The sequence below is a fragment of the Babylonia areolata genome, chromosome 11 (assembly GCF_041734735.1).
Source record: "Babylonia areolata isolate BAREFJ2019XMU chromosome 11, ASM4173473v1, whole genome shotgun sequence".
Classification (NCBI taxonomy): Eukaryota; Metazoa; Mollusca; class Gastropoda; order Neogastropoda; family Buccinidae; genus Babylonia; species Babylonia areolata.
This window is the reverse complement of record NC_134886.1, coordinates 7192901-7216220: the sequence shown is the minus strand read 5'-3', so window position 1 is coordinate 7216220 and position 23320 is coordinate 7192901. Positions and strand designations below refer to the sequence as shown.

The window sequence follows — 23320 nt, the reverse complement described above, 5'->3', positions numbered from 1 at the left end:
ATCGTCACCTGAATGTCTTCTGCACAGATTGGTTCTCTTCTCAACATCCTTTGGAGCTGAATTTGTCTCTTTGTTTTCTTTGGTTGCACAAATCTCTCCCTCTTTCGGCAGCCCCCTGCCCGGGGATGACTTTGATTTTGTTTCACAGTCTCCAGCATTAGTATCACTCCTGGAAAGCCGTGGGATCGGAGCTTCTGATGAAGCCCTCGAGGGTGACAACTGCGAAAGATCGTCACCGCTTTTTCGCTGACCTGATCTCTTCTTCCTCTCCGGTGAGACGTGGAGCTGCTGATCGCAGTTGTTTGGCATGGCAGGGCCATCTTCAGCTGGCAGGGTGATGGAGGTCGCTGACTGGTCCGTGTCTGACAGACACAGCCTCTTGCCTTTGGCATAGGCTTGCTGGCAGTGTTCCTGCAAGGGCCGTACAACTGCTGTCCCCGTTTGACATTGCTCAAACTGCAACATGTCAAAATTAAATCATGAGAAGGTGAGAAGTAGAGAAACAGAGAAAACAAGCAAGCAAACAAACAAGCAATTATGAAAGGAAGACAAGGCTGTCAGAAAGAAGATGAAAGAAAGCGGAAGGCAATGTTTCATTTCAAGGGTCATGGAGTGAGCATTATGACTTTTTATTTCTACATCCAGCACAAATGAAAAGAAAAAAAAATCATTTCTATCATCTATGTAATAAAAATCATAAAAATATTCACATACACACATCATAATCATGTCTGTGTGTGTGTGTGTGTGTGTGTGTGTGTGTGTGTGTGTGAGAGAGAGAGACCAGACTGGCAGAAGAAGGCGAACTCTGTGAGCGAGGCGCAGGCTACACCTTCTTTTGGAGTGGTCGTGGACCTGAAGAGAGGCGTGAGGCTGGAGTTGGCTTTGCAGTGAAGACAACCCTTGTTGGCAAGCTGGCTGGCCCCCCGAAAGGAGTGAACGATCGCCTGATGACGATGAAATTCCCTTTATGCAACGGGAGGAAGTTAACCACCATTGTTAGCGCCTACGCGCCCACCATGACCAACCTGGATGAGATCAAGGACAAGTTCTACGAGGACCTGAACGCTGTCATCACCACCTGTTCCCAACGCAGACAAGCTCATCATTCTTGGTGACTTTTAACGCGAGAGTTGGCTGTGACAGCACCTCCTGGGAAGGTGTGACTGGGAAGCATGGGGTTGGCAACTGTAACAGCAATGGTCAACTACTCCAGACATGTGCCGAGCACGACCTTCTTATCACAAACACCGTCTTCTGCCTCCCTACCCGTAACAGGACGTCATGGATACATCCTCGCTCTGTGCATTGGCATCTTATCGACTTTGTCATCGTCAGGAAGAGGGACAGGCAGGACGTACGAGTCACAAGGGCCATGTGCGGCGCCGAGTGCTGGACAGACCACCGCCTTATCGTCTCCAAACTCAATAGAGAGAAATAGGGAGAGAGGGGGGGGGGAGAAACAGAGAGTGAGGGACAGAGAAAGAGGGGGGAGAAATAGAGAGTGAGGGAGAGAGAGAGGGGGGAGAAATAGAGTGAGGGAGAGAGAGGGGGGTGAAACAGAGAGTGAGGGAGAGAGGAGAGGGAGAGAGGGGGGGGGGAGAAATAGAGAGTGACGGAGAGGGAGAGGGAGAGAGAGAGAGAGAGAGGAGGGAGAAACAGACAGTGATGGGGAGAGAGAGAGAGAACTCAGAAGTCAGAAAGTTTAACCCTTTGAGCCCTGAGTTCCTGAGCAATTTTAACCCATCTGCCTGAGCTCCTGAGCCAAAATTTGCCAATAATTGGTATTTAATGTGTCCAGGCAGATATAAAAAGAGTGCCCTGACCACCGCTTTACCGGTGGTAGAGAAAAATGACATAATGCCTAGCCACCGGTTGAGTGGTGCGCAAACACTTGTGTCGTGTTTTGCTATTGGTTGACTTCTATTGAAATCGATCTTTTTTTATCCAAAGCACATGCACAAAACACAGTGAAAAGGTGCGGCCATGTTGGTACTACATACGTCAGAATATTACGGTTTTTCTGACTGGCTCTTCAATATAAGTCAACCAATAGCAAAACACGACACAAGTGTTTACGCACCGCTCAACCGGTGGCTAGGCATTGTGTCATTTTTCTCTACCACCGGTAAAGCAGTGGTCAGGGCTCAAAGAGTTTATGTACACCAGCCTTGGGCCGCAATACAATGGGGAAGGATGGGTTGGTGGGGTTGCATATAACATTGTATTATCCATAGCAACAACAACAATGTGAAGTGATGGCCTAGACGTAACGCGTCCGCCTAGGAAACGAGAGAATCTGAGCGCGCTGGTTCGAATCACGGCTCAGCCGCCGATATTTTCTCTCCCTCCATTAGACCTTGAGTGGTGGTCTGGACGCTAGTCATTCGGATGAGACGATAAACCGAGGTCCCGTGTGCAGCATGCACTTAGCGCACGTAAAAGAACCCACGGCAACAAAAGGATTGTTCCTGGCAAAATTCTGTAGAAAAATCCACTTCGATAGGAAAAGCAAATAAAACTGCACGCAGGAAAAAATACAAAAAAATGGGTGGCGCTGTAGTGTAGCGACGTGCTCTCCCTGGGGAGAGCAGCCCGAATTTCACACAGAGAAATCTGTCGTGATAAAAAGAAATACAAATACAAATACAACAACACCAAACACAGCACAAACCGAATGAATATATACTCAAACAATGTGCCCATCATATAGAAATTTGTTTTTATATAGTACTTCACCATGCTTGATCACTGACTGCAGATTAACTTTTCCCTTGTATTGACAGCATGGAAAATATATCTTGATACATTATGTCTATGATTGAAATCTGTTGCTCCAAGTAACACATGCAAGGGAGAGAGAGAGAGAGAGGAGGGGGGAGAGAGAGAGAGAGAGAGGGGGGGAGAAACAGAGAGTGAGGGAGAGAGAGAGAGAGAGAGAGAGAGAGAGAGAGAGAGAGAGAGAGAGAGAGAGAGAGAGAGAGAGAGAGAGATGACTTACAACAAACTGAAATTCTGAGTCTGGCTGCTGTGCAGTTTCGCCGACCTTGACCTTGTAGCCATTTTTGTGGCCAAAGGTCACCCGGTCCCCTTCTCGCAGCTGGTGCAGAGGGCCAATCTGGGGGGGTGGGGGGGGGGGGGGGGGGGGAACAACACACAAAATAAAACATGTGTTCAGTGTTTTGCTTGTCATCATTTGCCCACCACATAATTCACAGCCAGGCAGCTTAACAGCCAATCAATTCTACGGGTATGCCCTAGCTATCTGTTGGTGAAACGTTTTCAGTTTTTTTGGTTTTTTTGTTGTTTTTTTGTTTGTTTTTTTGCTGAAAGCCACAACTGTTGTGATTAACTGGTATTAAGCGCATGACAATGCTGACAAATCAATGATAATAAGGAGAACCGTTTTGACTTCATTCTTTTTTCTTCACCCTACCATCTTTCCTGCATCATTTTTTTCTATTCCGCGTCGTAACTACGCCTGTCATCTGTGCTAGGTTTCCCGATAGCTCACGGGTACTGTATGTAAACACTACAATAACTACACATTGATTAATCATTAATGTGACAATCATTTTACTACTTAGCACAAAATTATATGATGTATTCAATCTCACTCTCTCTTTTAACCAGCTGAATGCCTACAAGACTTCAGCTGACCTCCTACAAAAAGTGTTGCCATAGCGCCCATAAGACTTCCACTGACGTCCTGCATGACGTCCTGATGTCTTAGCATGCTATCTCCAGTTGTATTTTGTTTGTTTGCTTTTCAGATGTCATTTTATGGAGGTGGAGTTAGACATTTTTGGAGCACAAAATTATTGGCATCACTTTGAAATATTTGAATAGTTATCTATAATCAAAATAAATGGGGAAAAAGCTCAGATTCAGATTCCAAATACTGTAAATAAAATTATATTCATTTTCTGTCACTAAAACATTTACTTTGCTTCTGTATCTTGTATAGTTTTTGTACAAGATTATACATAAAAAAAACCCCAAAACAACAACAACAAAAAAAACACACACAAAAAAACCCTTGAATCCTCAAAATTCCCTGAACTGGTCAAAAAAATTTAATTTCTGCACTTTTGAAGCAGATGATGAATCTTTGTTCAGGACAAAAGGCCCTGTGAAGTTGACCAAAGCAAGAATGTTGAAGTAGCTTTCAAAAGTAACAGTTCTGACAGAACTTAAACTCCCGCCGATCAGCTGGAGCTTGGAGAATTACATCATCATTTAAGAAACAACATGCCCAACTTGTGAACCAAATATGTGTGAACTGTGAAACTGAAATTATCTTTGAAGATAATAAAGTTGACTTGACTTAGATATGCAAACAGCAAAGTTAGAAAATGTGAAATAAAATCAAACAACATTTCCCAATAGTAGTACTTCCAAATCATCTATTAACTATTGATTATCAAACTTTACACACAGACAAAAACACAAAATAATGATAAACAACAACAACAACAAAAAAAAAAAAATCAGGACGTTAACAATTTCCAACTTTCTTGAGTGATTATGAATAATACTCTTGCTGATGATGAATAGTACCTGCTGATTATCAATATTAATGATACTCTTGACTAATTATTAATACAAATGGTTTTCTGTTCAAAGAAGGTTAAATATATTACATGTACAGTTAAATAAAGTTGGTTTTCTTTAATGTGAACATTTTTTACAAGTACCTTGTTGGAAATTAACATCTCTTTTCAATATTTATGATGCAAATTGTTGCAAATATTTATTTCTAACCATCCCTTAAAATTCATTCTGAACTTCAATGCCAAACCCTAATTCATAATTTGATCAATCACCACCTAACAAAGGCAGACTTTTAAAAATGTTTCATTCTCTTATTTCTCTCAATTATCCCACACTCACCAGAACTTTCTCTCCCTCCGCTAGACTTTGAATGTGTAGCATGCACTTAGCGCACGTAAAAGAACCCACAGCAACAAAAGGGTTGTCCCGAGCAAAATCATGAAGAAAAATCTACTTTGATAGTAAAACAACTATACTCGTCAGCAGAAAAAAAAAAAAAAAAAAAAAAAAAAAAGAAGAAAGAGAAAGGGTGGGCACAGAGAAATCTGTTGTGAAAAAACATAATACAACACAACACAATACAATACAGGACCCCCACCACCCTCATATCCAAGCCCCTCCATGCCACCCCTACAAGGGCGTGACACGTTGACTGACAAAGAACTCTATTCAGCCTGATGGGCTGTTTTTGTGTGTGTGCATTTTTTTTTTTTTTTTTTACAATTCTGTTTTTTTCTGTTCATTTCCATGTTGCTTGAATATGCTGAAAGTGATAATAAAACCAGACAAGTTATTCAATGTTTGTGTTATTCAACGCTTGTGTGTGTGTGTGTATGGGTGTGTGTGTGTGTGTGTGTGTGTGTGTGTGTGTGTGCGTGTGTGTGTGTACGCGCGCCCCCGCATGTGTTATTCAGTGTGGTGTGTGCATGTGACAAGTCTAGATCTATACAATTTTACACTCTGCAAACTCACAGATTTTGTGTGTGTGTGTGTGTGTGTGTGTGTGTGTGTGTGTGTGTGTGTGTGTGTGTGTGTGTGTACGCGCGCCCCCGCATGTGTTATTCAGTGTGGTGTGTGCATGTGACAAGTCTAGATCTATACAATTTTACACTCTGCAAACTCACAGATTTTGTGTGTGTGTGTGTGTGTGTGTGTGTGTGTGTGTGTGTGTACACGCGCCCCCGCATGTGTTATTCAGTGTGGTGTGTGCATGTGACAAGTCTAGATCTATACAATTTTACACTCTGCAAACTCACAGATTTTTTCCCTTCTTCTTGACTTCAAAAACAAAGTTATAAAAAAAAACACATATCTCAGTCATCCAAGCTGTTTTGTATTTTCATGAACAAAAAGCCCTATATTATATAGATGTGTACTGTAAAATAAATTTGGTAAAGTACTCTGCCCTAGCCCTCATGTTAGTGAGTCACTGAATGAAGAAAATATCACTCCCCATGGAAAAGAAGCAGGGAAGCCAAATATTATCTCAACTTTTGAAAACATTCAGGCAGAACTGCACTCACAAGAATTTTTCTGAATCAAAATCAATTAATATTTTCAAAATGAGACATCAATAAATAAAGAAAGAAACAAACAAATAAATAAATATATACTACAGTCTGTACACAAACTAAGTAGCAACTTTAGTTTACCAGGGTTTCCACTTTACAGATTTTAAGTGAAACCCCCTTGTATTCACAAATTTCACTGAGAAACTCTTCCTTGAATTAAGCTGTGGCCAGAGTGAATTGAAGACGGTTGAAAAAAACAACAAGGAAAACCTTACGTCAAAACCAGCAGAACATCCTACTGTGTTGTATTGTGTTACACTTTGTCACAATAGTTTCTTTGTGTGAAATCCAGGCTGCTGTATCCTGTTTCTTTCTATAAGACACTCCCCCCCCCCCCCCCCCCCCCACCTCCCCTTCCTTATTCCTATGACCCTCTAAAGCCCGTTTTAAGCTGCGGAGATTTTCATTCCATGGCAGTGAGTCCTCTCTAAAGGTAGAGACAGACCCTCTACAGCATTATTTGACACAAAGTGAAGAATAATGTCTTGCACATGACAAAGTAAACGTCCGATTCAGTTTCGTCCTCTCAAAATCTCACACAGCAAGAACTTTCCATTGCAATCCAACATAAATACATATACAATGGGACACATGCATGTACACACACACACACACATACACAAACATTCACACAATGGGAGAAACACACACAAACACACAAAAATGCGTGATGTCCATGCATGCGTGCATGTGTGTGTGTTTTAATTTCCCAATTTACCCTCATCATTGAAAAAAATCACCCACCACATACATATCATTGAAAAAAAAATCCCAAACTAGTCACAAATCATTTCTAAAAAAATCCCCAACTTATTTGCTCATCATTCAATTTAAAAAAAAAAAAAAGAAAAACAAAATTCTTGCTTACTCACACATTATTAATTAAAAAAACAAACAAACACAGACTGTAATTACTTACACATCACTGGAAATAAAAATATCAAACAAGAGAGGCAAGGCCTTCAAGACTCACTTGTGATAAATTAAGTCCCCTAGCATTAATTACAGAGTAATTTCCCTTTTTTACTATCTGCCCCAAAACGTTTGCAAAATAAATAAAAATTCCATGCTTAGCAAAAGAAGTTCCTGCTTGAACAAAAAATGATAATAATGACTCCTCTTGTTGTTGTGTCAGAATAAGAGGTCAAAGTGCCAAGTTTAGAGAATACAAAAAATATAAATATAACAGTAAATGCAGCTTGCATATAATTAGGCTTCTTTTTTTTTGTTTTGTTTTTGTGCCCATCCCAGAAGTGCAATATTGTTTTAAACAAGATGACTGGAAAGAACTGAATTTTTCCTATTTTTATGCCAAATTTGGTGACAACTGACAAAGTATTTGCAGAGAAAATATCAATGTTAAAGTTTACCACGGACACACAGACACATGGACACACACACACACACACACACAGACAACCGAACACCGGGTTAAAACATAGACTCACTTTGTTTACCCAAGTGAGTCAAAAACCCGACTTACTCGCACGTCATTGACGTAGGTTCCGTTTAGACCGTAGTTGTGCAGGACAAAGTGGAGATGGCTGTCCTGCTCTCTCTTGCCCTCCACCACCGCATGGCGCCGAGAGATGAAGTTCCGCAACAGCAAGGAGTCGATGTACACGTCCGCTGTCGCTCCTCGACCAAACGTCACGGCTCCTTCCTTCAACCTGCAGCAGAGTTTGGTGTCAGTTTCTCCAGGGAGGCGTCACAGCGTTCCGGACGAATCCATGCACGTACGCTACACCACATGTATCTGCTGCTGTGCGGAAGCTTGACCAACAGCATAGCCCAATGCACTTAGGCCTTGAGTGCATGCATATATATATATATATATATATATGTGTGTGTGTGTGTGTGTGTGTGTGTGTGTGTACCTATCAGAGTGGATTTATTCTACAGAATTTTGCCAGAGGACAACACTTATGTTGCCATGGGTTCTTTTTCAGTGTGCCAAGTGTCTGCCACACATGGAACCTGGGTTTATCATCTGATCTGTATCACTAGAAGCTCTGTTTGGTTTTCCAGTCAAACCTAGGAGAAAAGGTTAGACTAGGATTCAAACCCAGACTCTCACAGACACTGTATATTGGCATATATATATCTTAACCATTCTGCTAAGCTCCTCTTTTCTCCAAAGCAGAAAAGCAGACATGAATACAATACAATGTACTACAATATGTGTAGTGGCATCACAGTAACACGTCTGCCTATGAAGCAAGAGAATCTAAGGGTGCGGGAACATATCCCACACCTTTCAGAGTTTTCTCCCCCTCCACAAATTCACCCTCTGGGGTAAATGATTTCAATTTTACCACGAAATTACAATAAACAGATCTGGATACAAACAGATCAGACATCAGAGTAAGAAGCAGTCAGGCAAGAACAGCTCAAGAACATGTGGACCTCAAAAGAAACAAGAGAGGCAAGGCCTTCAAGACTCACTTGTGATACACTTTAAAAAAAAAAATTTAAAAAAATCCAAGCTTTTTATGTATTGAGTATAATTTCAAAATATAATGTTTAAGATGAGAAAGATCGGTTTAAAGCAAATTAACTCCCCTAGCATTAATTACAGAGTAATTTCCCTTTTTTACTATCTGCACCAAAACGTTTGCAAAATAAATAAAACTTCCATGCTCAGCAAAAGAAGTTCCTGTTTGAACAAAAAATGATAATAATGACTGCTCTTCTTGTTGGGTCAGAATATCAGATCAAAGTGCCAAGTTTAGAGAATACAAAAAATATAAATATAACAGTAAATGCAGTTTGCATATAATTAGGCTTCATTTTTTTATTTTTTGTGCCCATCCCAGAGGTGCAGTATTGTTTTACACAAGATGACTGGAAAGAACTGAATGTTTCCTATTTTTATGCCTAATTTGGTGTCAACTGACAAAATATTTGCAGAGAAAATGTCAATGTTAAAGTTTACCATGGACACACAGACACACACACAGACAACCGAACACCGGGTTAAAACATAGACTCCCTTTGTTTACACAAGTGAGTCAACAACTGACTACACTGAAAACCACAATAGATAAAGAATGTACCTTGGCAAAAAAAAAAAAAAACAACCCTCCCACCCCACCCCCCACCACCTTCCCCCCAAAAAAGACAAGAAATGTATCAACAGCTGCTTCAGAAAAATCCTCCTGATCTGCTAGCCAGATACTATCAACAACAACTGGTTACATCAAGAACCACTTTCAAGAAAGTACAGACAACAACAACAACAAAAAAGTAGCAACAGCCACTTCAGAAGATTCCTCCAGATCTACTAACCAGACACCACCAGCAACAACTAGTTACACCAAAAACCATCATCAATAAATGCTGACAAAAGAAAACAAAAGAGGCAAGGCCTTCAAGACTCACTTGTGATACACTTAAAAAAATCAAAAAAATCCAAGCTTTTTATGTACTTAGTATAATTTCAAAATGTAATGTTTAAGATGAGACAGATCAGTTTAAAGCAAATTAAGTCCCCTAGCATTAATTAGAGTAATTTCCCTTTTTTACTATCTGCACCAAAACGTTTGCAAAATATATAAAACTTCCATGCTGAGCAAAAGAAGTTCCTGTTTGAACAAAAAATGATAATAATGACTCCTCTTGTTGTTGGGTCAGAATATCAGATCAAAGTGCCAAGTTTAGAGAATACAAAAAATATAAATATAACAGTAAATGCAGTTTGCATATAATTAGGCTTCATTCTTTTTTTGTGTGTGTGTGCCCATCCCAGAGGTGCAATATTGTTTTAAACAAGATGACTGGAAAGAACTGAATGTTTCCTATTTTTATGCCTAAGTATTTGCAGAGAAAATGTCAAAGTTAAAGTTTACCACGCACACACAGACACACACACACACAGAGACAACCGAACACCAGGTTAAAACATAGACTCACTTTGTTTACACAAGTGAGTCAACAACTGACTACACTGAAAACCACAATAAAGAATGTACCTTGGCAAAAAAATAACAACCCCCCCAACCCCCCCACCAACACCTTCCCCCCCCCCTCCCCCCCCCCCCAAAAAAAAACAACAAGAAGAAATGTATCAACAGCTGCTTCAGAAGAATCCTGATCTGCTAGCCAGATACTATCAACAACAATTGGTTACATCAAGAACCACTTTCAAGAAAGTACAGACAACAACAACAAAAAAGTAGCAACAGCCACTTCAGAAGATTCCTCCAGATCTGCTAACCAGACACCACCAGCAACAACTAGTTACACCAAAAACCATCATCAATAAATGCTGACAAAAGAAAACAAAAGAGGCAAGGCCTTCAAGACTCACTTGTGATACACTTAAAAAAAATAAAAAATAAAAAAAATCCAAATTTTTTATGTACTTAGTATAATTTCAAAATGTAATGTTTAAGAGGAGAAAGATCAGTTTAAAGCAAATTAAGTCCCCTAGCATTAATTACAGAGTAATTTCCCTTTTTTACTATCTGCACCAAAACGTTTGCAAAATAAATAAAACTTCCATGCTCAGCAAAAGAAGTTCCTGTTTGAACAAAAAATGATAATAATGACTGCTCTTCTTGTTGGGTCAGAATATCAGATCAAAGTGCCAAGTTTAGATAATACAAAAAATATAAATATAACAGTAAATGCAGTTTGCATATAATTAGGCTTCATTTTTTGTGTGTGTGCCCATCCCAGAGGTGCAATATTGTTTTAAACAAGATGACTGGAAAGAACTGAATGTTTCCTATTTTTAAGCCTAATTTGGTGTCAACTGACAAAGTATTTGCAGAGAAAATGTCATGTTAAAGTTTACCACAGACACACAGACACACACAGACAACCGAACACCGGGTTAAAACATAGACTCACTCTGTTTACACAAGTGAGTCAAAAAGTTATCAACAGCTGCTTCAGAAGATTCCTCCAGATGTGCTAGCCAGGCATCAGCAGCAGCAACTGGTTACACCAAAAACCATTATCAAGAATGTACAGACAAAAAAAAAAAAAAAGGTATCAACAGCTGCTTCAGAAGATAAGACTCCTCCTGATCTGATAGCTAGACACCGTCAGCAACGACTGGTTCCACCGAAAACCACTATCAAGAATCTGAAAGTACAGACAACATGTTAAATCAGAACAGGCACTACTGAACACCACCGGAGTGACTCAGCAGTAGTGCAGGGTCTCCTCTGGTGTGCCAGGCCTCTTGGTGACCTAACATTGATGGTTCCCTGTGGAGGACTGCTCATAATGGGACTGTGACAGCAGATAAACCTGGGTGTGGCTGTGTACTGGGGACTCAGAATGAGCAGCGTGGAAGTAATGGCACTGATGATGATGGGGCAGAAAAAAAAAGGAAAACACAGAGTGACAGACAAAAAAAAAAAGAAAAAAAAAAGAGTATCAACAGCTGCTTCAGAAGATTCCTCCAGACCTGCTAGCCAGACATCATCAGCGATGCCCACCTCTGGCCGGAAACACACCAGAGGATGCTGATATGACGAGACGATGGAGGTGGACTCCTTGTGAAAACCTTCATCCATCCTAACCCAACAAGCTGTGATGTGGAACCCACAGCGCAGCCTGGCACTGTGACCTCAAGACCACCACCACCCAGAAGAGAGGACGCCGGGGGAAGGGGGGTGTGTGGGGGTTGGGGAGTGCTGAGCTGCAGATGATGACCCAAGAGTGGCAAGACAGAAGACTGGCACTACTAGTGGAAGACTGTTGTGGATGGCTTGTGCCCCAGAAGGGCAATGATTATGATGATGCAGATAATAAACATATAGATAGATAGATAGACAGATAGACAGATACTGAGATAGATGGAGAGATAAATAGAAACTAGATAGATAGATAGACAGATCCCTTTAGTTTAAAAATTTGGATAACCTCAAGCAACCCCATGCATAAACTAACATCTGCATAACATTGGTAGAATAAATATTTTCAGACCGAACATCTTTAAAAATTCTTTTAAAAAAAAATTTTTTAACTGTGTTTTATCTTCAGTTTTACGTCTATTCACTATAAGTGTTTTTAGACGGAAAGGAGTAAAGTAGTGGATAAAGGAAAGGGAGTGCATGTGAATATTAGTGTAAAAAAGTATTCATGTTATGTATCAGAGGAAAGGTATATCATTATAAGAAAAAGTCTAAAGAGATTGTAGTGTGTATTGAATGAGGTGTCATAGGAGGGAGAATATGTATATATGCATATCAACAAGTGTTAACCTACAACAATGTAAATATAAATAACAACATTAATTATAATACATCAAAGGAGGATACCAACTGGACTGGAGTTTAACATTTCTGAAAACATTCTAAGCAATGAATAATCATTCAAAATCTTTTCAGTGGCTAATGAAATATTGGAAGAAAAGTCATCAACTACATCTTTTGGAATTAACGGTCTTATGTTCGGACAATGAATGAGTAGATGGCTTACAGTTATTTTCTTACCGCATATACATTTTATATTTTTAGAAAATTTTGTACGAAAGGCATTTAAACGAATTCTATACATTCGACTTGTAATTTGTCTTGAATGTGCTGCTGGTGTTGAATTTAGAAAATGTTTGGGATTAGCTGCATTCTTTGTGTTTACACAACGGTGGTAATATTGATTATTTGAATCTATAAGTAATTTCTGAAATCGATTTCTAGATACATTTTCTTTACAACTAATGCATTCATGCAGATCTAACTGGATGTCAAGTTGTACTGCGCCTTCGAAATTACGTGCTGCTCTTCTAGCTGCTTGGTCTACCCACTCGTTTGAAGATATTCCATAGTGCGAAGGTACCCAACAGAAAGTTATTTTAATGCCCTATTTTGTCAGTTGGTGAATAATATGTTTTATTTCCACTGTCAACTCAATTCGCTTCTTTGAATTTGAAGATTCTATAGCTAGTAGCACTGACTTTGAGTCTACACATAATAAAATTTCACTTACAGTTTTCGGAATGTCTGAAATATAATTTAAGGCCATAAGTATGGCTATAAGTTCAGCTGTGAAAATGGAATATTGTCTACCAATATAGTATAATTTATCTATTCTAAATGAAGGAATTACAAAAGCCGCTCCTGAATTACCATCTTCTAGAACAGATCCGTCTGTGTATATTTTTAGATAATTTGAATATTGATTTTCTATATGGGAGAGCACTTCAGGTTTTAACAAAAATGGTGACTGGTTCTTGGATAAATCTGTATAATCCATGTCAAAGGTAGCTTTACACTGCTCCCATTCAGGGACTGGTGAAAAAGAAGGTATTTTTGCAATTTGCTTGTCTTTTGATTCCGTAACACTAATGATATCTGATGCTTTTTTTTTTTTTTTAACTCTGTGTGTGTGTGTGTGTGTGTGTGTGTGTGTCTGTGTCTGTGTGTGTGTGTGCGCGCGCGCGTGTGTGTCTGTGTCTGTGTGTATGTGTGTGTGTGTGAGTGAGTGCACATGCATGGATGAATACTGTGAATAGATATGCATGAGTATGCATGTATTCAGAAGCAAATGTGATTGTGATTACATAAAATTTATTTGCACACCCACTCATACATTGGATACCGATCGGAACATCAGGCTGTCTGTTTCATTTTGTGCCAGTTAAATAATCATTATCATTCATATTTCGTTTGTATATCATTACAACTTTCAGATGACTTTGAAATTGCATACATATCATATGTCATACTCTGTGATTTCAGAGTCAACTTTGTTTAATATTACTTAAGTCATGTTTCTTGTGATATGGTCTGACTTAAATATTCTTTTCTTTCTTTTTTTTTTCCTGGTTTGTGTTTAGTGGGGGAAAAAAAAAAGAAAAAAAGTTTTAAATTTAAAAAGTTTTCAGCAACAAAATTACATCAATTTCTTTTTTTTCAGACTTTTGGGTCTTTCATGCGCTTGATTTCATAAAATGATGCTGGATCCCATTCATTTCATGTGGACATAGCACCTGACACAAAGAGAACCATCATAATACAATGAAGATGTCATTGCCTGTTCTTTTTAATAATGTAATAATAATAATAATGGTATTTTTATAGTCCTGAATCTTGCACAGAGACAAATCAAAGCACTTTCGCACCAGTCATTCACACGCATGCGTAACTCTAAAACTGGAGAATCTGAAGACAAGGAAGAGGCAGGGAAGGGAGGCTATTTTGGGAAGAGGTGGGTCTTTAAGGCCAGACTTGAAAGAGCTGAGTGTGGAGTCTTGACAAAGCGAAAGAGGAAGTTCATTCCAACTGCAAGGTCCGGAAACAGAAAGAATGGCGGCCAACAGTCGAGTACACCTTAAAATTTAAAATACACCTTTTTTTTTTTCCTTTTTTTTTTTATACCTTGTTCAGGCCTTTATTTTGTTCAGAGGAGTGTAATAGTTAAAGCTGATGTAAGCTTCATAGATAACTTTAAAATCAAAAAGAGAGGGGGGACCCTTCAGTTCAATGTTCGCTAATTATAATGTATCATAAATCATATAAGTTGGCTGGGAACATGAATGCATTAGTTTGTCACAGGCTAAAGAAAACCCACATTTAAAAAAACCCCAAGAAAACCCAGTCCTTTCAGTTGGTTCAAGCATGTCAGTGAGTGAAAAGATATTTCTGGAAGCTGTGAAAAGAAAATTTATTGCCTTTGTGATTGCCTTTGTGAACATATGAGTGTATGCCTGCATTGTACGCTGGAATAATATACATGTCTCTGTATGCATGGTGGTGGTGGTGTGTGTGTGTGTGTGTGTGTGTGTGTGTGTATTTTGTGTAGCAGTCTATACATGTATACATCTGTGCCTGTGCTTTTTCTTTTGTACAGTGCATTGCTCTGTCTTGTTCATATGTTGTGGCACTGTAAAATTTTTTCACTGATGTTGAAACCACCCTGACTGTATTGTCTAGATACATCTCTCCTGTGTGCAAACATAATGTAGCTCTGTTTTGTTATGGTTTGTCCTTATGATACCTTTATTATGCACAAAATGGTATTGAAATAAGAGCAGATTATGTGCATGATTCACCTGAGAATTGCATCATACTGAATTTGAAAGGGAATATCTCTATCTTTACAATACAAACTGTGAACTGGGTATAGCTCCATCTAAGAATTTTCTCTCTCTCTCTGTATATTATAATCTAATAATAATATATTATATTATATATAATATAAATACAAACAACAAAATGAAAGGCTAACACTATCCACAAAGCTTCTCTTCAATGCTACATCTAGCTTTTTAAAGCAGTTCATACCAGCAAACTTTAGTCTAATGGTACAAAGAAAAAAAAGGTAAGATAATCATTAAACTTTACAATTTGTTTATCTATGATTTATTTATTTATTTTTCATTCATTCATTTCATAAAAAAAATCTATGATTTGATGCCCCCTTGAAATTGATTACATTCCAAGTCTATGGGTGTCAAAAAAGCACAATATAAATCATAGTCTGGTAGTTTTACATAGTTTTTTTTTGTTTTGTTTTGTTTTTTTTTTGGGTATAGTTATTTAGCTATTTACTTTACTTAGCTGTGTTTATTTCATTTCGATTTTGTTTGTGTTCTGTATTGTTCATGTGTTCTGAGTGGCTTGTTCAGGATTAAACTAGAGGCTATGCCAGTCTTGAATAAAAGCTCATTTGTGTTTGCACATTTCTTCTGTCTTTACTGCTGTGTGCACATGTTATGTCAAATTATCGGTATAAGGACAGGCCTGGTGCTTTCTTTATGAGGAAGTGTCTGGGTTTGTTCCAGTGTACCTTTTTATTTACCTGTGTGCTAGCTGAATTGGTAGCGTAAGCAGCACTGACTTGAAGTTGTGTAACTTGTGAATGGAAAGAGTTACCACTCTTTACTATTTGTTAATCATTTCATCTCCTGGTCTCGTTATTTGTTAATTTCCTGTTGAAAAACCACCGAGGCAACCATGTGTTTGTTCTGTATTGTTCATGTGTTCTGTGTTGCTTGTTCAGGATTAAAGAGGGTACACCAGTCTTGAATAAAAGCTAATTTGTGTTTGCACATTTCTTCTGTCTTTGCTGCTGCGTGCACATGTCAAATGATCGGTATAAGGACAGGCCCAGCACTTCCTTTTCGAGGAAGTGTCTGGGTTTGTTCCAATGTACTTTTTAAAAAAAAATTTAATTTTACCTATGTGTTAGCTGAATCAGTAGCATAAGCAGCACTGACTTGAAGTTGTGTACCTTGTGAATGGAGGGAGTTACCACTCTTCACTATTAATCATACACATATATACTTTTAGAATTTGGTCCACAGGCTCTCAAGGCCTCACCTGGGCATTGGATCTTCAGATAAGTCTGACATGTTTAGTTGCTTTATAGGCAGATGTGGTGTAGCCTATATCATGGTTTGATCAGTTTGCACCCTTCTTCTCTTCTTCTTCTTCTTCTGGTGATTATGTTGGCCTCATCTATTTATTGCCAACAAAGTGTTGGTCTGTACTCTTTGGGAAAAAAAGCATATTACTTTCTTTGTTTATGACTGCACTTTCGTTCGATTAGTGAATCGCTAGAAAGTAGTTAAAAACCAAACTTAATCGCTTAAGCCTAAAAACAACTTTTAATTCATCGACATGGCATGTATTCGATTATACATTTAAGGAATGCGTAATTTTTATCGCTTGTCACAACGCTGCATGTAACCCAGATTAAGTACCACAGTGCATCAGTCACTCACCAGCCTATCTCAAAACTCAGCCGTGACGATCCACCGAGCTATCACAAGCAGATCTATCTCCATACATGTACAGCTTACTTCGTAAACACGACCTAAAATACCAGTGGCTAGAATTATGATACAGACGACATAAATGGGAAAACATGCAAACACTACTTACTCAACAACTTCAACACACTCGGGAATTGTTGCAGGTGGCCCAACGTGTCGAAAAACCCACTGAGGTTGCTCTCTGCTATCCATAGGCAGGGGAAAACGGCCACAAACACATACCATTTACTGGCTTTGAAATCAACGCGCGAAAGAATGGCGGCCGAGCAAGCTTTCTGATGCAGAAGGAAGTAATGATTTCTTGTCGACAGAAACCACAGCCAGCGAGTCCTGGATTTTCTCACAGCAGACCCGACTGTTGATGCACTTTACGGAGGCTGAAAGGGCGTCTGTGAAACCATGGCAACACTGTGTATCGATCGCTGAAACACATACTCCACTGTAGTAGTCTCGTTTAGTGTGTCTAACGAACACGTCAGCCAACCTGCACAGGAGAGTGGGCTGGCCGCAGGTTCTACTGAATCGTTAGGCCGGCAGGCGCTTTGCGTCACGTTTTCAGTCAGCCTTTTTTTTTTTTTTATTAAAAAAAACCCAAAAAACAAAAAAACAAAGGGGATTCGTAGACGGACTTGGGCTGTGTGTGGCCTGGTTTAAAACTGCGTGTTTTGGCAATATCCACAATTTACCCCTCAAAACGGAATGAGTAGGGTGTTCACAACTTGACAAGGCGTGGACGTTCGCGCCGTCAGTCACACATAGGAGTGCAGGGGATGAAATGTGGATCGATATAGGTGCCGACGTTTTCGTGATCTTAATCACTTCCTCAAGACTTTTTTTTTTTTTTTTTTTTTTTTTTAAGAAAGAAAAAAACAAAAATGTCATTTAAAGCGTGGACTGATATTGACAGAACAAAGTTTCAGTGGATATGATATCAGAAGTCTCAGTGCAGTCATCCGACATTGTTTTCTTTTCTTTAACGAGGTTAGTCCGACTGATTTAGCTCCTCAGTGTCGATACAGCTGATAAATCAGCCCAGTCAGTCAGAGTGACCTATATCGATATCACTTATTACGGCCGGTGACCGCGGTCAGTCACGTGCTAGTTCACAGTCACTGGCAACTGACACTGTGTTGATAGCCACCATGATGGTTCGGTCACTGTTAGTGATGTAATTTGGCCAAGTGTGGCGCATTTTATGATGATGGGGGTAAAGGTGCCAGGCCATAACTGGGTCATGGTCAGTGGCCAATTAATTCTTTCAGTCAAAGGTCACGTCACGGCGCTGGCCCAAACAGACTATGATTCATCATTCATGACCAGTACACCTGGTAATACTATTGGCCCAGTACTTCCTTTCGTTTTGCAGTAGTGCGGAAACTGCCGAGAACAAATCGAAATAATAATGTGTGAAAAATCATGTCATTTTGTTGATTAAAAGTCAGTGTTCACGCTGGGCGGCTATTCAGTCCACCGAGGTTCAATTTAAGTTTAATTTTCAAGTTGGCCTACTCGTGCCGGCGCACGGATTGGTCCATAGGCTTCTCCACATCTGATGTTAAAAACTGAATGATATTTTTAAAAGATCAATAAGTAAAAGAAGAAGACTGACGAAGAAGGAGAAGAAGAAGAAGAAAAGAAGTATATGCTTAACTCCCAACGTCCTAATCACTGGCAGACCCTGAGCAATCCCCGGCGGCCAGTACTGCCGGAATTTAGCTGGCTCATATAAAAGGGTGTCAAAAGTTGCCTTAAGTTCACGGTTCCAGCTGTGATATTCGGACCTCCTGGTTGTATCAGAAAACTTGAGCTTGTTGATAAAAAGGGATTTCATAAACTTCTTGTACGTGAAGTCACCAGTGCTAGTTTGCTAAACTGGCAGCTTGCTGGCCATTGCCAGCCGCCTGAGTTTGACACAGAGACTGAGGACCAGTTATGTGTATTGAAGTGCTGAACTTGCCGTGACTTGTGAGGCTGGCGTTCCTTTTGACGGTATTTGTTTCCAGTGCCATAATACACTTGCTGTGTTCTGAAGAACTGTTGTTGAAGTATAAGGCCGCCGGCGCGGTCACATTAAGTTTTCCGCGGACCGGCCGACTCACGGCTGCCAGTGGATTTTTAATTAATTAATTAATTAATTTTTAAATGTTTCTGCCTCCCCGTCAGTTGTGAACACATTTAACCACCGGTGCTGCTACAAATTCTCACACAAACATGTTGTCAGCAACTCATCAGATCGTTATCTCAACCAAGCATCATTTTTCAGTTTAATCATTTTGATCCAGGAATTAAGTGCAGTTGGTGGACACCCTGACACTGACACTGACGAACTGTCAGTACTCACATTGAGTGTTATTATGATCGAATGACATTAGATAACCAACTTCTACACTCATTATTATTGTTCAGTTTATTATTATAAAAAAAAATGTTTGTCAAATCAGTTGTCTCCAGGTTAATTAAATCTAAGAGTTTTCGAATAAACAACAATGACAGACCACAGCGGACCGGCCGGCTGCGGGATGCACTGAATAAAATCAGTCTCAGTCCAAAGCATTTATGCTTACTGTGACTCAGTGTGAGCATCAGTTTTTACCTTCACTCCTGCTCTTCGCCGGGGAGAGCCAGAGCAGAGACTGAATCAGTTCTTAGAGACTGATGCAGTTGAGTGTCAATTTAAATTCACTCAGGCTTGACATGGCTTTCATTAAACTAACCGCAAAAACCGCGCGAAATCCGGTACTGAAACAAAATAATAATCTTTTTTGTTTAAAGGTCAGATGATAATTTATGCTCAGTTCTTCAAGAAATATTCCAATGAAGTAGCCTCAGTACAACTGGTAGCCAACTTTAAACCGATATCGTCAGGTTTTACTTCTTCTTCTTTTTTTTTTCTTTTTTTTTTTTTTTAAATATATGATAACTTAAGAAACGGCAATGTAATCCATAGAGTTGGACACTTTCTAAGCATGCAGGCTTAGAGACGAGCACCAGTGTTCAAACTGTCAGTCCTCTTTTACAAGCACCCCCCCCCCCCCCCCCCCCACTCAAAGACTACTGAACACATAGAAAGAAACAAAGAAACTGAAACGAAAAAGTTGCTGCAACGGATCAGAAAATACTCTGTTACACTTTGCGTTTGTCACAATAAGTGTAACACGTTCTCACAAAGTGTTTCCAAATATTTTGGTAAACAGTCTCTGCACAAGGCCCCTCTGTGTGCCACATCAGAACATGAGGGTACACCTGAACTGACGCACAGTGGTCGCGCGCCGCACTGTCAACAGTTCGGTGTGGGGGGAAAAAAACAACTAATGGTCCCGACGAACGAAACGACATTAATTGTGGAACTCATAAGCGTTTTACGACCTTATTTTGTCAACTTCAAAGCCACCTCGCACAAAGGACAACAGAGGAACCGCATGAGGCTATCTGCGTGTTTATGCCGTCTAAGAACGTGCTGTTTTTATAATGTACGTAATATTGATAAAGGACGGCGGTCACTGATGCGGGAGAAGAAACAGATGCCTTTTCCTGCGTCTGTGTAAGCACTGAGAAGTGACATGAAGCGTGCGGTGTACTTCAAAGCGACGTGGTGAACAGGAAGATTCGGTTGTTATTGCAGTTTTTGTGTCACGGCCGGGATTTGCGTTGGACTGACTGATCTAAACTGCGGAGACGTTCCAGCAACAACAACAAATAAATAAATAGATAAGTAAATAAATTAATAAATAGATAAACGAAGGAAGGAAAAGTGGATAAAGAAAGAAAGAAAGCAAGAAAGGTAAGTGAAAATGAAACTGAGACGCCAGAAAAGAAGAGAAAGAAAAGAGTAAGAAAGACATAGCCTTTTGATACAGCTTGGATGAAAGCGAGACAGAGAGGTGCTTTTGTTGTTTTTATGAGTGTAAAAAAAGACCCAGAGGGTTCCCCCCCCCCTCCCCCCCCTCCCCCCCCCCGACTCCCCCCTCCCTCCCACAACAAATTAATGAAAGATGTACTCTTGAACAAAGAAAGAAAGGAACAGATTAAGCAGGCTATGTGACAATAATAACAGCGCACACGGACTGATTAAATTGCTGGTCGACAGCTGCGCCATGCCGCTCGATCTGTGTGTAGAATGGAAAATACCGCCGTCAGTGTTCATCCAACGAATGTATTGTATTGCATATGATTGAGACATGTAAAATTCTACACGGACATTATGATGAGAGCACAACACAAAATCGTTTCACTCTGAAGAACAGTATTCATACCAGGGGACACCCACTAAAAGTTATGAAGGCATTCACGAGATCAAACTTTTTTCTTTATTTTTTTTAACACTTTTTATTTTATTTTATACTAACAGGGTTGTTAACTTCTGGAATTATCTGCCCAGTAACATTGTCACTGCAAAAACACTTAACAACTTAAAGAATTCATTTGAAAAACACTGGAAGGATAATGGCTTCAAAGAAAATGTCTCCATAGGAAGCTAACCATAACATTAGTGATTGCGCACTCATATTAAAAAAGGTTTAAAAAGAAGAAAGAAAAAAAGAAAGAAAGAAATAAGAAAAAGTCCTGTTGATCATGCAAAAGGCTGATAAAGCCTAAAAGTCGTGACATATGATATGATATGTTATGATATTGTATTGTATTGTATTGTGGCATATTCTAATATAGCCTATTACTGCCGGTTACGCACGACACATTTCTCTGTGAGTCCGTCTCAGGACAGAACGCCACCGGAAGTTTTCTACAGACTCAAGTTCTGCTAGGGGCAACACTTTTGTCGCCGTGGGTTCTTTTACGTGCGTCAAGTGCTGGTGCACAGGACCTCGCTTTATCTTCTCGTCCGAAGGACTAGCACCCAGAACAGCCACTCAAGGTCTAGTGGAGGGGGAAGTAAAAATATCGGTCAATCATTATGGGACTCGAACTCGTAGACACTTGTTTCCCAGTTGGGCGCATTAGTTTTGCGCTACTTTTTCTTTCAAGTGTAATGGACACAAACACATGAGAAGAACATCATCAACAGCAGCAAAACAAATAAACACACACGCACGCACGCACGCACGCGCGCACACACACACACACACAACAACAACAACAACAACAACAACAACAACAACAACAACAACACACACACACACACACACACACACACACACACACACACACACCCCCCAAAAGAAAAACAACAGACGCGTTGAATTAGTGAAATGGTTTATCACCTGGCTCTGTAATTTATCATTTTCACTGTCATCTACATTGCACTCCCAGTTAATAGTCCTATATGAGAATAATTATTAGAAATAACCTAGTCGTTGCACATAACATTTTGATGAGTTCAGTATTGGCAGTGTGTGTCACTAGCGTGTCCAGGTGAGGAGAGACAAGAGTTCGGGTCTTATATTCTTTGTGTGGACGGGTATTGTGTTCTTTCTTTGTTTCTTTATCCGGTCGGTCACGCAGTGAACACAACACCTCTGTCTGTTGGGCTGTTCGGCATTACTTCCAAAACGTCCTGGTGTAGGCCCACTGGCGGCGTAGTATTTTTTTGTCAATGGGCCAAACGTAAGGTGTATCGTTCTAAAAGTGCAAAAGATCATTGCAGGCATCGTGTGTGAAGAAAAAAAAAAAGGAAAAGAAAAGGAAGCGTGTATTGCACGTAACGCTGTCGTTGCCATTTAAATTAATGCATATGGAACATGCTAGACTCGCTCGGCATATTACCAGTGTTATATGATTATATACTTACACGCACGCACGCACGCACGCACGCACACACAAACACATGCGTTGAAACACAAGTTTCGGTTCAATTATAAAAAAATAAAAAAAATTCAGTAAAAAAGTCTGTGGCTGTATGTCTCTCGATCTGTCGAAGTTTCAGTGTTTGTTGCTGCTCCAGCTGACATGGTTTCGCATTTCGAGCGCCGGCTACACGTGTGTGTTTATTGAGCGCGCGCATGTGTGTGTGCGCGCGCCGTGTGCATCAATGTGTGCGTGCCCGGAGTGCGCGTGTGTCAACCGGCTGAATAAAAAATAATCAGAGAAAATCAAAGGAGATTTATCGAACGGTATTCGGTAGTGGTAGTCCGAGTATAAATACACTGAATAATTTGTGTAAGATGATAAAAATATTACACCAGTTTATAGCGTTTACCTTCGAAACAAAAATCAGTTTGTTAATAAACTTTTCTAATAATTAGATGATCGCAGGTCTGAATCCCTAACCCCACCCACCCCCATCCCCCGGCCCCTCCTCCCCCAGCCCCCCGAAAACACACACACACACACACACACACACACACACACACACACACACACCAAAAAACAACAACAAAAAAACAAAAAAAAACCACACAACAAAACAAAACCAACCAACCTACCGACCAACCAACAACTGAAACTGAAAAACAAATAAACCAAAGAACAAATGAATAATTATATGCCTATCAGCCACAACTTACAGTAA

At 39.8% G+C, this 23320-nt stretch overlaps 1 protein-coding gene across 1 annotated transcript; it reads right to left on the bottom strand.

The window, feature by feature from the left end:
* Positions 1-4: 4 nt before the first annotated feature.
* Positions 5-17161, bottom strand: LOC143287781 (uncharacterized). The gene is made up of 5 exons (XM_076596065.1): positions 16967-17161; positions 7609-7795; positions 3002-3118; positions 168-456; positions 5-36 (listed from the first exon to the last, which is right to left on the bottom strand). The coding sequence occupies exons 1-5, from the start codon at positions 17080-17082 to the stop codon at positions 5-7; spliced, it is 741 nt and encodes a 246-aa protein (XP_076452180.1). The 5' UTR covers positions 17083-17161.
* Positions 17162-23320: the final 6159 nt, after the last annotated feature.

Coding starts and splice junctions, on each gene's coding strand:
- LOC143287781 (XM_076596065.1), bottom strand. CDS start 17,082: ATGGTATGTGTTTGTGGCCGTTTTCCCCTGCCTATGGATAGCAGAGAG. Junction 7,796..16,966: donor GAGTGTGTTGAAGTTGTTGA/GTAAGTAGTGTT, acceptor ACTCTGCTGCAG/GTTGAAGGAAGGAGCCGTGA. Junction 3,119..7,608: donor CCTACGTCAATGACGTGCGA/GTAAGTCGGGTT, acceptor CCACCCCCCCAG/ATTGGCCCTCTGCACCAGCT.